This window comes from Anomaloglossus baeobatrachus, assembly GCF_048569485.1.
Source record: "Anomaloglossus baeobatrachus isolate aAnoBae1 chromosome 5 unlocalized genomic scaffold, aAnoBae1.hap1 SUPER_5_unloc_5, whole genome shotgun sequence".
In the NCBI taxonomy this organism is placed as follows: Eukaryota; Metazoa; Chordata; class Amphibia; order Anura; family Aromobatidae; genus Anomaloglossus; species Anomaloglossus baeobatrachus.
The window spans coordinates 682,564-698,649 of NW_027441809.1; the positions used below are offsets into that span (position 1 = coordinate 682,564).

Below are 16,086 nucleotides of genomic sequence, written 5' to 3' on the forward strand. Positions count from 1 at the left end.
GGCTCTGCATGGTGGTGAGGCGGCGGCGGCTCCGAACACGGTAGTGAGGTGGTGGCGGCTCCGCACAGTGGTGAGGCAGTAGCTGTGGTGGTGGTGAAGCAGTGAGGTCATTGAAGATTATAGGCATTCCTGAACAGATGAGTTTTCAAGTTCCGTTTGAAGCTTGCAAGTGTAGCAGATAATTTGATGTGGTGAGGCAGCGAATTCGAGAAAACGGGATGCTCGGGGGAAGTCTTGGAGGCAGTTGCATGAGGAGCGAATGAGAGAGGAGGAGAGAAGGAGATCTTGGGAGGAGCGGAGATTACGTTTTGGAGTCTAGCGGGAGGTTAGTTCAGAGATATACGGCGGAGACCGATTATGGATGGCTTTGTAGGTCAGTGTTAGTAGTTTGAATTGGATACAGTGGAAGATTGGGAGCCAATGGAGGAATTTGCAGAGGGGAGAGATAGATCAGTCGGGCAGCAGAATTAAGGATGTACTGGAGAGGGGCAAGATGGTTAGCAGGAAGGCCATGGAGGAGGGTGTTGTAGTAATCCAGGCGAGAGATTGAGTGCAAACAAGAAAAAGAGTTGCTGTATATAGGGATCAACCAATGCGATTTTGTTCAATTCAAAAAAATAATTCTATTGGTACAAAATTTATGCATACATTGAATCCACACAAGACAGTGAAAGGGATTAATAACATTTAAAATATGAATAATCAACGAACACCCCAATACATAGTTCCATGTCAGGAACCTGACACCAAAATCCCGAATACAACTATACTAGATGTACCATACAATAATAAATCCAGGTTAGGATGCAGAACATATGTGTCATCCGATACTGCAAACCATAAACCATATTGTACTTAAAAGTATAGCATTCTGACACCACCATTGTTGAATACAATATAATAATTATAGACCACCAGCAGGACAAATGATAAAACCTTATATAAAGGAAATCAATGTACCACAGTCACCGATTAAGCAAGTAAAAAAACACCGCCTATCCAAAAGCGTCCAAGATAAATCACTAGGTTATATTACCGCCTGCTAGAGGTCCAAATATAAAGCAGTGCAAGGTCCCAGGATCGGTGTAAGTATGGGGTGTTTCCCCACGCGTATCGCCACAGAGAATGTGGCTTCCTCAAGGGCCAGAAAATAAATGATATCATCACCGATCATAGTGCAATTTATCCCCTGAGCTGAGCACTTACCAGCTGTGCCTAATCCTGTTGAAGCGCCATGTGAGGCATTACGTCAAAGCCCGGAAATAACCAGGTCAGTAAAACAAGTTGAAATCTATCCCCACACACATAATAGAGCAAAGCTAGTTTGGTCATGAAGAAAAATATCAACTGTAAAGCAAGTTAGATGTCCACCAGATGAAAGTAAGTATATTGTTATAACCTTATGCTAGCAGCAAATTGCCAGCAATACATATATCTGGTCACCCGGCAGCGTGAATAAACAGGTCAGAGTCAAAACACACACTACCATACATCATACAATTCTTGAGGACATATATATATATATATATATATATATATATATATATATATATATATATATATATATATATATGTACACATATCAGATGGAAATGTATTAATATTATAGTCTCTATAAAAAATACCTACTTGTGAATATATAAGATTATATATGGAGTACATTTGGTCATGGAGAAAAATATCAGCTGTAAAGTGAATTCAATATCCACTAGGTGAAATCAAATATATTTTTGTATACCTGAGTTGTCAACAAATTACAGACAATACATATGTCTGGTAACCTGGCAGCGTAAATAAACAGATCAAAGTCAAAACATACACTGCCATAATACATCGTACAAATCCAGCCAGTGTTTACGCATATCAGACGCAAGTTTCTTTGTGTTATATTGTCTATAACCAATATCAGTTTATGGATATCAAGGATTGCATATAGAATAAGATTGATCATATAGAAAAATATCAGTGTTGCGAGTATCCAATATTAAACCAACACTTCTATCAAACCCTAGTTGAGAATGCAAGTTGTTAAGGAATTAACGGGCGGCACGGTGGCTCAGTGGTTAGCACTGCAGCCTTGCAGCGCTGGGGTCCTGGGTTCAAATCCCACCAAGGACACCATCTGCAACGAGTTTGTATGTTCTCTCCGTGTTTGCGTGGGTTTTCTCCGGGTACTCCAGTTTCCTCCCACACTTCAAAGACATACTGATAGGGAACCTAGATTGTGAGCCCCAATTGTTGAATATTTGAGTATAGGGACTCCACATCTAATGTGACAAGTAAAGTACCCGCCGGTACAGTCACATCCTCCAGTTGTAAAATGAGGTGTGTGGAGTCCCTAACATATGATGGTAATGACTGGGCAAAGGGTTGCAGAAAATAATCTAGATAAAGGGGCGCTCAAACAGCCCCCCCCATCCCCGACACAATTGGCCTACCTGAGGGCTCAATCATATCCTTATGCACCTTCGGCTTGAAAATAGCCGTGGGGTTAGAGGGAAGCACCTGATAACAAAAGGTATTAGATAGTTGTTTCTTTGCTTCTTTGAGATATAGTTCAATGGGCCACAGAACTATATTGCACCCCTTGTCCGCCTCTCTTATAAGGAAGGAATCCTCCCTTTTTAGCATACTTTTTTTTTTAATTAAATGTTTTTATTAAAGTTTTACAAGTTACAACCAAATAAACATTGGAGGCTACCCAGTCTCTACCCTCCCCTCCCCAACAAACATTAAACAGTCTTGTAGAAAGGAGAGATAATGTCAAATCTGCAGCTCCACACATTCTTAAGCCCCCGTCACATTTAGCGACTTACCAGCGATCCCGAAAACTATGCGACCCGATAAGGATCGCTGATAAGTTGCTGGGAGGTCGCTGGTGAGATGTCACACAGTCAGACCTTGCCAACGACTCAGTAATGATACAGGTCGCAGTAGTGACCTGTATAACGATCTCTGCTGTCATTGGGACCCTGTCACACAGTGTCAAACATAGCGATGCGTCCTGCCCATCAGAACATCGCCTTTGAAGAAAATAAACCAGAACAGTGTGTAACGATCAGCGATTTCACAGCAGGGGCTAGGTCGCTGCTTAGTGTCACACATAACGAGATCGCTGGTGAGACCCCTATTACGTCACAAAACCTGTAACTCGGCAGCGATCTCGCTAGAGATCTCGTTATGTGAGAAGGACCCCCTAGACAAAAGTTCTTAAGTACCATTATTACATTTATCAATAAATCCAATTAGACTTTTGTTTTTTCTTAGAGTTTTTGCTTTCTTTGGCATTGTACACAGTTAAATGTAATTTTCGATGAAGAATCTAACCTGTTCCCATGCTACGCTCTTCTCCCCAAACCTCTGTCATCATTATAGATAAGTTCTGCAGAAATTTCTCGCTCTTTTCCCCTTGTTATCAATTTAGAGTAAGCCCAATCTAAACCTAATCAGTTCCCTCGAAGCCAACCCTGACCCGTCTATCCATCGTGCCCATATTTTTTCAAATTTGATGACGCCATTTCTTTTCCGGTATATACTTTTCTCCACATTTATCACCCAATTAACTTTTTTGACATATTCAGATATTGTAGGACTGTGGTCCGAGATCCAGAATTGAGTGATTAGTTTCCTGGCAATATATAATAATCTAGATATGGCCACTTTGCCCTCCTCCTCCAAAGGTAAATCCTCCACGTATCCCAGAATACATACAAAGGGAGTTAAGTTCGTCTCTATCGTATATACTCTATCGATTATTTCTGTCACCTCTCTCCAGTAATGGTCAATATCAGGACACGACCACATCATATGTAATAGATCTGCGGAACATATTTTGCATTGCGGGCAGAAGGGGTCAGTTCTAAATCCAATATCAATCAGGAATCTAGGAGTGCGATATACTTGGTGAATAACGTACAGGTGTGACAGTCTGTATGCCTCCCCCAATGATAGACTAGGAATTCTTTCTAAAATTTCTACCCATTGGTTGTCCTCAACAGGTCCTATAGCTCGTTCCCATTTTTCTTTTGTGTTTACTGGACAATTCCGGTGCACCAGATATAATAGATCCCAATATAAACAAGAGATCACTCCCACTGAGCCTCTAGAGGATGCTATGCGTTGCATGATTTTGTTCTGCTCCAATGCTCTACCTGTAATAGAGATTTCTGCCTGATAGGCATGTCTCAGTTGCAAGTACTTATAAAACTCAGAATTTGGATCCCAAACTCTGCTTGCAACTGAGGGAAGCCTCTGAGTTGCCCCCCCCCCTCCACAATATGTGTGAATCTATTTATCCCTCTCAAAGCCCAGCTCCCAAACCCCTCTAAATGATGCAAGTTAGGTAACCATGACGTTTTCCATATAGAGGTATATTATGAAATTCACTGAATGTCTTGTAGTTTTTTAGTTTTTTATCCCAAAGTTTTTGGATTAGTAGTAGGATTGGGCAACTATTAGCAGCAGCTCCGAAGCCTCCTGCCTCAAGAACCTCGTATAGACTAGTGGAGTGAAAATATTGTTGTAGAATCATATACTGTGCCCCCCCCTCCAGGGTCCTCTCATCCCCGAATGTGCTGAAGCTGAGCCACCAGATAGTAAACCCATGGATTGGGTACCGCCAGACCTCCACTACTTTTATCCCTCTGCAGGGGCTCGATCCTAATGCGCGGCATCTGTCTGCCCCAGATCAATTCCAGGAATAATGCGTTTACCTTATGGAAAAATCTTTATGGGATCCATTGTGGAGAGTTGTGTAGCTTGTATAGTAGTTGGGGCATCCAGATCATTTTGATCAGGTTAGTGCAGCCAACTGCTGAGAAGGGCAGGCGAGACCAGACTTCCTTCTTATCCTTAAATTTTGACAGAATAGGGGTTAGGTTGAGACTCTCAAAATCATCAACACGAGTGGTAACCATTATCGCCAAATATTTAAACTGGGCAACAACCTATAGGCTCGAGTGTACGTAATTAGGTGAGTTTGTGGTTCCTTCCACCGGAAGTAATACAGACTTTTCCCAGTTGATTAATAGACATGAGTACTTCCCAAATTCTTGTATAACCCCCATTGCCCTTGGCAGTGATGATGTTGCATTGGCCAGAAAAAGGAGTGTGTCATCTGCGTACAACGCTATTTTTTCCTCCTGACCACCCCTCCTGAATCCTGTTATGTCTGGATTGGATCTAACCATTGCCGCCATAGGCTGAACGGCCAGAGCAAATAGTAAGGGGGATAGCGGGCATCCCTGGCGGGTGCCCCTGCCTAGGTGGAAAGGAGAAGTAAGGCATCCATTAACTTTGATCCTAGCAGTAGGGTTATTATATAAAAATCTTACACAGGAAACAAAATCCCTCCCCAGTCCAAATTTGTCAATTACTGCCCAGAGAAACTCCCACTCAATAGAGTCGAAAGCCTTAGTGGCGTCTAGGGAGCAAATTACTCTATCCCCTGAGTTATCAACTGGCAATTGTAGGTTGAGGTGTAACCGTCGTATATTCACTGCCGTTGATCTGGAAGGCATGAACCCCGACTGGTCCGAATGGATTAGTGAAAGTATAACCTCATTAAGTCTGGAAGCTAGTACTTTAGCTATTATCTTGATATCTGTAGGTAACAGAGAGATAGGTCTATAAGAGTCAGGGATGAGGGGGTCCTTGCCAGGTTTAGGGATGACAACTATCACTGCTTCTCGCATCGATTGGGGCAAGGAGCCATTTTTGGCTGCTTGCTGGAAGGTCGACAGCAGCTGGGGGAGCAGGATGTCTCCAAACGTTTTGTAAATCTCTGTGGGGATCCCATCTGAACCCGGTGACTTATTATTGGGCATGGAGGATACTGATAAATGCAACTCTTCCAGTGTGAGTGGACTGTTTAGATATACCCTGTCCTCATCTGAAAGTGAGGGCAAGGGGATGTCTTTCAGGTAAGAAGCTATCTGTTCCCTATCATATTGCAGTTTAGTACTGTAAAGTTGTTCGTAGAATTCAGAGAAGGTAGCCAAAATTTGGTCAGGTTGATTGACTATGGTTCCGGTTTTGTCTCTTAGCACCCCCACAAATGTGTTCCCCTTTTGTGCTTTAGCAATCACCACTAATAAATGACCCACTTTTTCGCCCTCTTCAAAGAATCTCTGTTGTGAAAAAAGTCTTTTGTTAGTGGCCCGTTCCTTAATGTGAGAGTCATATGCTTCTTGTGCCTCCCTCCATTCCAGTAAGTCCCGTATCCCCTGACAGAATGTACTTCTGTTCCATTGTCTGGACCCGTTCTTAAAGAAAAATTTCAAATTGTGCCGACAATTTTACATCTACTGACCCCCTGTATCAGTGACCCCCTCAGACAGGGCTTCATGGCATCCCAAACAGTGTTAAGCGACATCTCCCCAGTACAGTTGTCCTGAAAATAGTATTCAAGGGCTAGTTCAACCGGGCCCACATCTATAATCTGTAGCCAAAAAGGATTAAAGGTCCACAAGCTATGGGTACGATCAAGTCCGGGTAAAATATTAAGTCGTGTCAACAGTGGGGAATGGTCTGATAAACCTCTAGGAAGGTATTCTGTGTTTTCCACCATTGATAGTATACCCTCCGAGCCCAAGATCAGGTCTATTCCGGACAGAGTGTTGTGTGTTTTGGAATACCATGAGAATCGCTTGATTCCAGGGTTTCTGATTCTCCACAGATCTGAAAGTGCCAGTTCAGCCACTGCGTCCCCAAATTTGGAGTTAGGATAGTGTTCTAAGTGAGTATCCGCATTGTGTTTGTCCCAATATGGGTGAATGATGTTGAAATCCCCCGTGCACACCACCTGTACTTTGGGGGTCTTGCTAATCATTTCCGCAATTTTGTTCATAACAGTATTATTATATGGAGGCGGTATATAAACTGTTATCAGAAGGAGCTCCTTGTTAAATATTTTACAGTGCATGCAAATGAATCTACCTTCCTGATCTACTGTGGATGAAATTATCTCAAATGGGATTGCTCTGTGGACTAAAATACTGACACCTTTGGAATGACCTGTGTAGGTTGAGTGGAAACAATGGCCCACCCATGAGCGATTCATGTATGCTATTTTGTTGCCCTCCAAATGTGTCTCCTGTAGGCAGATGATTGCTGGAAAGTGGGATTGGACCTGTTCCATTACTGCTACCCTTTTTGTGGAGTCCCCCAAGCCACGGACATTCAAAGAAAGAATATTAATCCTACCCGCCATCTTGGTGGTATGCGTATGTAGTGCAGGCAGTCACACCCGGCAAAGAATTCCAACCTCTCCCCTCCTCCTTGAACCACATGGGAACCATTAGCAGACATCAATATAAAAGCATCATTAAAGCTGCAGAAACACCCCCCCTCCATCCCCCCCCCGCATCTAATAGTTGTCCCACAACATAAACGTTGAAACTAAGGCACCAGTCCATCCTGAAGCCGAAACAAGAGAGACAATAAAATTCCCACTTCCCAAAATGGTTTAAGGCAAGAAAAAAAGCCTGAGAACAATGAAAACTGCAGGAAGTGAGAAAAACAAAAACCGTCTCTGGAAGTGAAAAAGGGAAAGAAAAAGGAAACCCAAACTCCTCTTCCAGGGAGTTCTGCTGGAACCAATCAATGGGTATCATAATAATTTTATCCACTGGGACAATCCTATGTAATCGTAGCAGACAGTTGAGTATTCATCACCCATAAGGTCCTTAAAGGGTTACATATCAACGTTGTGGACTTTGCCTGAGCCGTTGCTCATTCATTTCGAGCCATCTGAGAGCATCTTTAGGATTTTCAAAACAGAATGACTCTTGAAGTGCAGCTACCCTAAGCTTTGCTGGGTACAGCATGGAGTATGAGACTTGTGCATTTCTCAGGCGTCGTTTGACATCTGTCAATTGAGCTCTTCTTTTTGAAATTTCAACTGAATAATCCAGAAAGAAGGATATCTTGTGGCCGTCCACCGTTATGGACCCTTTGTTTCTAGCCGCTCTTAGGATCGCATCCCGATCTCTATAATGTAGCAGTTTCACCAGGACAGGTCTTGGAGGAGCTCCCGGAGGCAGGGGTCTGGTGGGCTCTCTGTGGGCTCTCTCTACAGCATACAGGGGAATAGGACCTCTGCGCCAAATACTTTTGTAGCAATCTCTCAAAGAATTCTGACGGATTTGTGCCTTCCGTTTTTTCTGGAACCCCTATCAGCCGCACATTGTTTCTCCTCAATCTATTTTCTAAATCATCTGTCTTGTTAAGTAGAAATGCCAGTTGCTGATCATGCCTGCGGGAGTCACGGGTAACCTGGGGCATTTTGTCCTCTAAGTCACTGATTCTCCCCTCTGACGCCGTCATGTGGTCATTCACTTTTTGGAGGCTCTGTTTCACACCTGATAACTCCTCCATAATTTGGCCCATCTGGAAGCTGAGGGATGTCATCGTGGAGCCATTTTGAGCTATAGCTGCAAGCATGTCTTTCAGAGTGGGCTCAGAACCCTGCAAAGTTGTGGCAGGCTCATGTGGACATTTATTACGCATGGATGCAGGGGGCTCCAGCTTGTTTTGCAAGCCTTGCGGTAATAATAATGAGTCTGCACTATTTCCTCCTTCCTCCTCCACGGTATTGTGAGGGCTGTGCTACCTGGAGCTCCCCAGTTCAGCTCCTTCATCCCTGTGCACCGTGGGAGCCCCTCGTTCTGTGCCCCTGGCGTACTCAGACAGTTTTTCAGCAGTGTGCATGGCTGCAGCTCTCCCTACTTTGGAGGCTGGTGTCTGTGTCCCACCACCATTTTGTGCAGTACCGTCCGTTCCTGCCGCTGCCTCCTGCTTGTCCCCCCCAGCCATGTAACCACCGTCCAAGCTGTGCAGTAAGTACAGGGTGGTCTCTGGTTGCTGCACGGATGATTTCTGTCCTCTCTACGGCCCAGTGGAAGTCAGGATAATCGGCAGTTCCAGGATCTTTCCCTCTTAGCTTCCTCTCACATCTCCGACCAGGCCACAAAACCCCCAAGGGATATATTTTTAACACTTATCTGACAACAGGACCTGATTAATGATAAAAAAAAAACCAAAACATTTGGCAAATTCTGAAAGCAAGAATGGCTGCTCTGCTCTGTTGGTTTCTGATGGTTGGCAAGACTTGATTTACCAGTTAAACATTTCAATTATTCACAACATGAAAAAGGTTCCTTCCCTGTGCGGCTTCTTCACATGTTTAACAACATCTGATTTCTGAGAATTACATTTTCCAAGTTCAGAACATAAAAATGGTTTATTTTGTGTGATTTTTTTGATGGTAAACAAGACCTGATTTCCTAGTAAAATATTTACCACATTCTGGGCATGAAAATGGCTTCTACCCTGTGTGAGATCTTTGATGCGAAACAAGTTCTCATTTCTGATAAAAACATTTCCCACACTCTGAACATGAAAATGGCTTCTCCCCTATGTGAATTTTCTGATGTCTAACAAGGTCTGATTTCTGAAGAAGACTTTTTCCACACTCAGAACATGAAAATGGCTTCTCCCCTGTGTGATTTTTCTGATGTATAACAAGATGTGATTTGTGGATAAAACATTTCCCACATTCTGAACATGAAAATTACTTCTTCCCTGTGTGATTTTTCTTATGTGTGAGAAGATGTGATTTCTGGATAAAACATTTCCCACATTCTGAACATGAAAATGGCTTCTCCCCTGTGTGAGATCTTTGATGCCAAACAAGTTTTGATTTCTGAATAAAACATTTCCCACATTCTGAACATGAAAATGGCTTTTCCCCTGTGTAATTTTTCTGATGTGTAATAAGATGTGATTTCTGGATAAAACATTTCCCACATTCTGAACATGAAAATGGCTTCTCCGCTGTGTGAATTTTCTGATGTATAACAAGATGTGATCTCTGAATAAAACATTTCCCACATTCTAAACATGAAAATGGCTTCTCCCCTATGTGATTTTTCTGATGTGTAACAAGATGTGATTTGTGGATAAAACATTTCCTACATTCTGAACATGAAAATGGCTTTTCCCCTATGTGAATTTTCTGATGTTTAACAAGATGTGATCTCTTAATAAAACATTTCCCACACTCTGAGCATGAAAATGGACTCTTACTAGAGTTAATTTTTTGATGGTTAGCAAGGGTTATTCTCCAAGTAAAACATTTTTCACCTTCTGTGCTTGAAAATGGCTTCTTCCCTGTATGAGTTTTTTGATGTTTTAAAAGATCTGATTTCTGAATAATATTTCCCACATTTTGAACACAAATATGGCTTCTCCCCTGTGTGAATTCTGTAATGTATAACAAGATCTGATTTCTGAGTAAAACATTTACTGCATTCTGAGCATGAAAATGGTTTCTCCCCTGTGTGAGTTTTTTGATGATCGGAATTCTGGACTTGTTTGAAAAGTTCTGATGATAGATCTTTCCTAGGAAGGACTGGAGGTATATCTGGGACAGCAGCATGCTCTTCATATGTATCATGTGTGATACTTTGATCATCTGTTTTAAATTCTAAAGATATTAGAGGTCCAGCTGAACTCCCAATACAGCCATCTGATAAAAAATAAACACAATGTTATTATTTAATGATATTATTTTGAAAGTACATTTTTTAAAACCATAATAGTAGAAATTAAATTAGGGGAAAAAAATTATTCTGAATCTGTTTTCCAATTTTGAGATCTAATAGTTACATCTTTGTTAATTGAGACCTCCCATTCCTGTATCCAAGTTATCTCTCCAGTAGTACCAGTTCTCTGAAATGTGCTACAATAAATAATCTGAGTGATTGTCACAATGTGACTGCAGGGACAAGTGACATAGGGCTCCTATACTGTCCCTCATGCTAGAAGACCCTAGGTTATCCCTAACCTCTGGATTACCCCTGAAGGAGGAGATGCCAGAGTCTTGTGCCTTACTATTCTCCTGACCAGATCTAATCTGTTATCCCCCAAGGGAAGGAAGGGGAAGAGTATAATTGAAACACAGATTAAAACAGATGGGAAAACCAAAATTCAGACACACTGCAAACGCACAGAAATAAAGAGTGAGAGACTAAGGAGAAAAGCAAGAGCAGGAAGGCAGCAACAAAAAGACAGCAAAAGGTAACACCAAAACTGCTCACAGAAATACTGCATAACAACCACCAGTTAGTTTGTATCACAACACTTCATCACACCTGTATAGGTAAACTATAGCTGGCATTAATGGCATATACAGGAGAGAAGCGAATGACACTGACTCCCCTATAGCATGTGATCAAAGACATTAACAAGCAGCCCAGGAGAGAATAACCTTGCTAGAATAAATAGACTCAGTTTGTTGATCACAGACATCAAAGAAGTTAACAGGCAGAGTGCCAGAATCTGTAGTTTCTACAGATCCTGATGCCGCCATGACAGCTGATGATGCCTGCAAAAATCTCCTTGTGACATTGATCCCCAACATAGACAATTTCAAAGACATTTTTTTTTGAAGGCGAAAATAAAATAGTTAAAGCCACATGTAATAAAAAAAAATATTAGCTCCTATGTGACAATTCACCTGTATCCGCTCCATTCTGTAGTTCCTGCTGCTGCGCGACTGATCAGGGAGGAGTAGTGAAAAAACACATCTTATATCATCAACTTTTCTCGAACGTTTATGGATTGTTGTAATTAATTTTATATTTTGAACATCCAAAGAGTACCAATACAGCAGCGATAGGGAACTTAGTAACTAGGGATGATCGAATACTCTATTATTCGCTTCGCCGAATATCCGACGAATACCTCGCAGCTATTCGAGTATCGCGAATATTCAGCCCCCAATGCAAGTCTATGGGAAACCAGAATAATTTTATGTTGGACCCGTCGGTGAACTGTGGTGACTGAGGAAGAGGCTGAAACGGATGGGAAAAGGCAGAAACAGTATGGGCACAGGCTATAGAAGGTGCCTCACTGCATTTCTGCCCCCTCCCGATTCTTGCAAGATGATAGGACGCACACTAACGCGCCACCCGCATTCCCCCTCTTCCTCTGATTTCTGTCGCATGTGCCATGACACAGGCGACAGAAAACTACTCCCCGGGTCCAGCAAAGTCACCACCCCCGTGACTCCCGCTGTTTTTACCTTTTTGCAGCGCTTATCCCAGGCGTCTCTCCTCCTTCACAATGAACGCTATGCTCATGTGCAGAGCGCGGCTGTCAGCTCAGCTCAGCTTCCTCTGTTCCGTGAGAATGGCTGTGGAGCTGCGCTGAATGCACTTACTATGCTGCTGTGACCCGGGGAGGGTAGGTGCAGATTATTTGCACCCACACTCCTCACATGGAGGGTCTGCACTCTTAGAAAATGGTGGACATGTTCCCTGAGCGTGCCCCCCATATTCTAGAAGGTCCAGAGTCGTCGTGCGACTTCCAAAATGGATTAAAGGAGATTTTTTTTCTTTACAATAAATTGGTGAAAGAGGGAATGTTTTGGGGAGTGTTTTTTAAAATATTTTTTTTTTGTCATCTATTTTTTTTTTTGCTATTACTGACAGTTGGTAATGTCAGGTATCTCATAGACACCATGACATCACCAACTGCTGGGCTTGATGTCAGGTGACATTACACATCTGGTATCAACCCCATTTATTACCCCGTTTGCCACTGTATCAGGGCAACGGGATGAGCTGGGGCGAATCGCCAGAATTGGCGCATCTAATGGATGCTCCATTTCTGGGGCGGGTGCGGCCTGCTATTTTTAGGCCGGGAAGGGCCAATAATTATGGACCTTCCCACCCTGAGAATACCAGAACCACAGCTGTCCGCTTTACCTTGGCTGGTGAACCAATTTGGGTGAACCCCATTTATTTTTTTTATTTATTTATTTTTTTATTTATAAATAATTATAAAAAAGAGCCTGGGGCCCCTCCAAATTGGATCCCCAACCAAGGTAAAGCTGCCAGCTGTGGTCTACAGGCTACAGCCATCTGCTTTACCCTAGCTGGCTATCAAAAATGGGGGGAACCCCACATCGCTTTTTTTTTTTAATTATTTATTTTTTGGGCTAAATACAAGGCTAGGCACCCTTTAGTGACACATGAAAGTCACTAAAGAGTGCCAGCTTAGAATATGCAGGGAGGTGGGACATTATATATGTGTTTCACATCGGTCTGCCTCTCTATCTATCCATCTATCCTTTTTTATCTATCTATCTATCCATTATCTATCTATCTTTCTATCTATCTATCCATTATCTATCTTTCTATATCTTTCCCTCTATCTATCCCTCTATCTATCCATCTATCTATCTCTATCCCTCTATCTATCCATCTATCTATCTCTATCCCTCTATCTATTAATCTATCTATCCCTTTATCTATCAATCTATCTATCCATCTATCTATACCTCTATATATTTATCCATCTATCTACCTCTTTATCCCTCTATCCATTATCTCTCTCTCTATCTCTCTATCTATCCATTATCTATCTCTCTCTATCCCTCTATCTATCCATTATCTCTCTATCTATCCATCTACCTATCTGTCTATCTATCTATCCATCTATGTATCCATTATCTATCTATCCATTATCTATCCCTCTATCTATCCATTATCTATCTATCTAACCATCTATCTATCTATCTATTCCCCTATCTATCTATCCCGCTATCTATCTATCCATCTATCTATCCCTCTATCTATCTATCTATCTATCTATCTATCTATCTATCTACAGTGCCTACAAGTAGTCTTCAACCCCCTGCAGATTTAGCAGGTTTGATAAGATGCAAATAAGTTAGAGCCTGCAAACTCAAACAAGAGCAGGATTTACGAACAGATGCATAAATCTTACAAACCAACAAGTTATGTTGCTCAGTTAAATTTTAATAAATTTTCAACATAAAAGTGTGGGTCAATTATTATTCAACCCCTAGGTTTAATATTTTGTGGAATAACCCTTGTTTGCAATTACAGCTAATAATCTTCTTTTATAAGACCTGATCAGGCCGGCACAGGTCTCTGGAGTTATCTTGGCCCACTCCTCCATGCAGATCTTCTCCAAGTTATCTAGGTTCTTTGGGTGTCTCATGTGGACTTTAATCTTGAGCTCCTTCCACAAGTTTTCAATTGGGTTAAGGTCAGGAGACTGACTAGGCCACTGCAACACCTTTATTTTTTCCCTCTTGAACCAGGCCTTGGTTTTCTTGGCTGTGTGCTTTGGGTCTTGTCTTGTTGGAAGATGAAATGATGACCCATCTTAAGATCCTTGATGGAGGAGCGTAAAAAAGGGCAACCAGTCCAGTTGGCCTGGGCTAACTGGACTGGTTGCCCTTTTTTGCTGTGAGTACATTTTATAATACATTTTTGGGGGAGTTTTTAGCTCCTCTTTTTGTTGCTATTTTTGATATTTATCAGTGTAGGGACCCGCAAGCGTGAGGATCCGTGATGAGGATTGTGGGCTTACGTACATTGGCCAATTTACAAACTAATACCTCACATATATTTTATATGTATTTTGTGCACTTTGACTATGCGGGGTGCAGCCGGGCCTCTTAATATGGCCGTGCATAGTGGAATTTCTGTCCCTTGCGTGCTGCAGTGAGTAGTGTCCGGGTAACCCGCCTAATCTAATAGTAAGGGCGTGGTAATAGGTTGCTGGCTGGACACCATGCGCATACAAGTGTGAACAGTGCCCTATGCGCGCCACTGGTGTGCAATTTACCTTGCACCTGTGAAGTGTCCATCATGTTGAGAGGCTTGTCTGCATCCTGTTTGTGCATTAGATGTGTTGGCCTGGGCTAACTGGACTGGTTGCCCTTTTTTGCTGTGAGTACATTTTATAATACATTTTTGGGGGAGTTTTTAGCTCCTCTTTTTGTTGCTATTCTTGATGGAGGAGCGGAGGTAGGCCGTGCTATCCATCTTCCCATGGATGCGGACCAGATGGCCAGGCCCCTTGGCTGAGAAACAGCCCCACAGCATGATGCTGCCACCACCATGCTTGACTGTAGGGATGGTATTTTTGCGGTCGTATGCAGTGCCATCCAGTCTCCAAACGTCACATGTGTGGTTGGCACCAAAGATCTCGATCTTGGTCTCATCAGACCAGAGAACCTTGAACCAGTCTGTCTCAGAGTCCTCCAAGTGATCATGAGCAAACTGTAGACGAGCCTTGACATGACGCTTTGAAAGTAAAGGTACCTTACGGGCTCGTCTGGAACGGAGACCATTGTGGTGGAGTACGTTACTTATGGTATTGACTGAAACCAATGTCCCCACTGCCATGAGATCTTCCCGGAGCTCCTTCCTTGTTGTCCTTGGGTTAGCCTTGACTCTTCGGACAAGCCTGGCCTCGGCACGGGAGGAAACTTTCAAAGGCTGTCCAGGCCGTGGAAGGCTAACAGTAGTTCCATAAGCCTTCCACTTCCGGATGAAGCTCCCAACAGTGGAGACAGGTAGGCCCAACTCCTTGGAAAGGGTTTTGTACCCCTTGCCAGCCTTGTGACCCTCCACGATCTTGTCTCTGATGGCCTTGGAATGCTCCTTTGTCTTTCCCATGTTGACCATGTATGAGTGCTGTTCACAAGTTTGGGGAGGGTCTTAATTAGTCAGAAAAGGCTGGAAAAAGAGATAATTAATCCAAACATGTGAAGCTCATTGTTCTTTGTGCCTGAAATACTTCTTAATACTTTAGGGGAACCAAACAGAATTCTGGTGGTTTGAGGGGTTGAATAATAAATGACCCTCTGAATAAACTTTTCACAATTTAAAAAAAAAAAAAAAAAAGAAGAAGAAATAACATTCTTTTTTGCTGCAGTGCATTTCACACTTCCAGGCTTTTCTACAGTCCAAATGTCACAATGCCAAGTTAATTCCAAATGTGTAAACCTGCTAAATCTGCAGGGGGTTGAATACTACTTGTAGGCACTGTATCTATCCATTACACTGGTATACAAAAAAAATAAAAAAAATTTGGCATGGACTTTAAGAACAGTTTTAGACTAATTTGAGGGTGCTGAATTCAAATCTGATCTTATAATTTCTCTATCACATCACGTGTTTGCGCTATAGGTATATATCTTATTTTCATGAATTCCATGAAAAATATAAGTAGTGTATCAAAAGTGCCGGTTTATACGGTTTA

At 42.3% G+C, this 16,086-nt stretch overlaps 1 protein-coding gene across 1 annotated transcript in view; it reads right to left on the reverse strand.

Annotated features, from left to right (window-relative positions):
- Positions 1-9,361: 9,361 nt before the first annotated feature.
- LOC142259265 (uncharacterized) overlaps positions 9,362-16,086 on the reverse strand; it is a 175,539-nt gene continuing 168,814 nt past the window's right edge. The window contains 2 exon segments of the mRNA XM_075331743.1: positions 9,362-9,955; positions 10,206-10,364. Coding sequence (XP_075187858.1) covers positions 9,362-9,955; positions 10,206-10,364 — 753 coding nt within the window.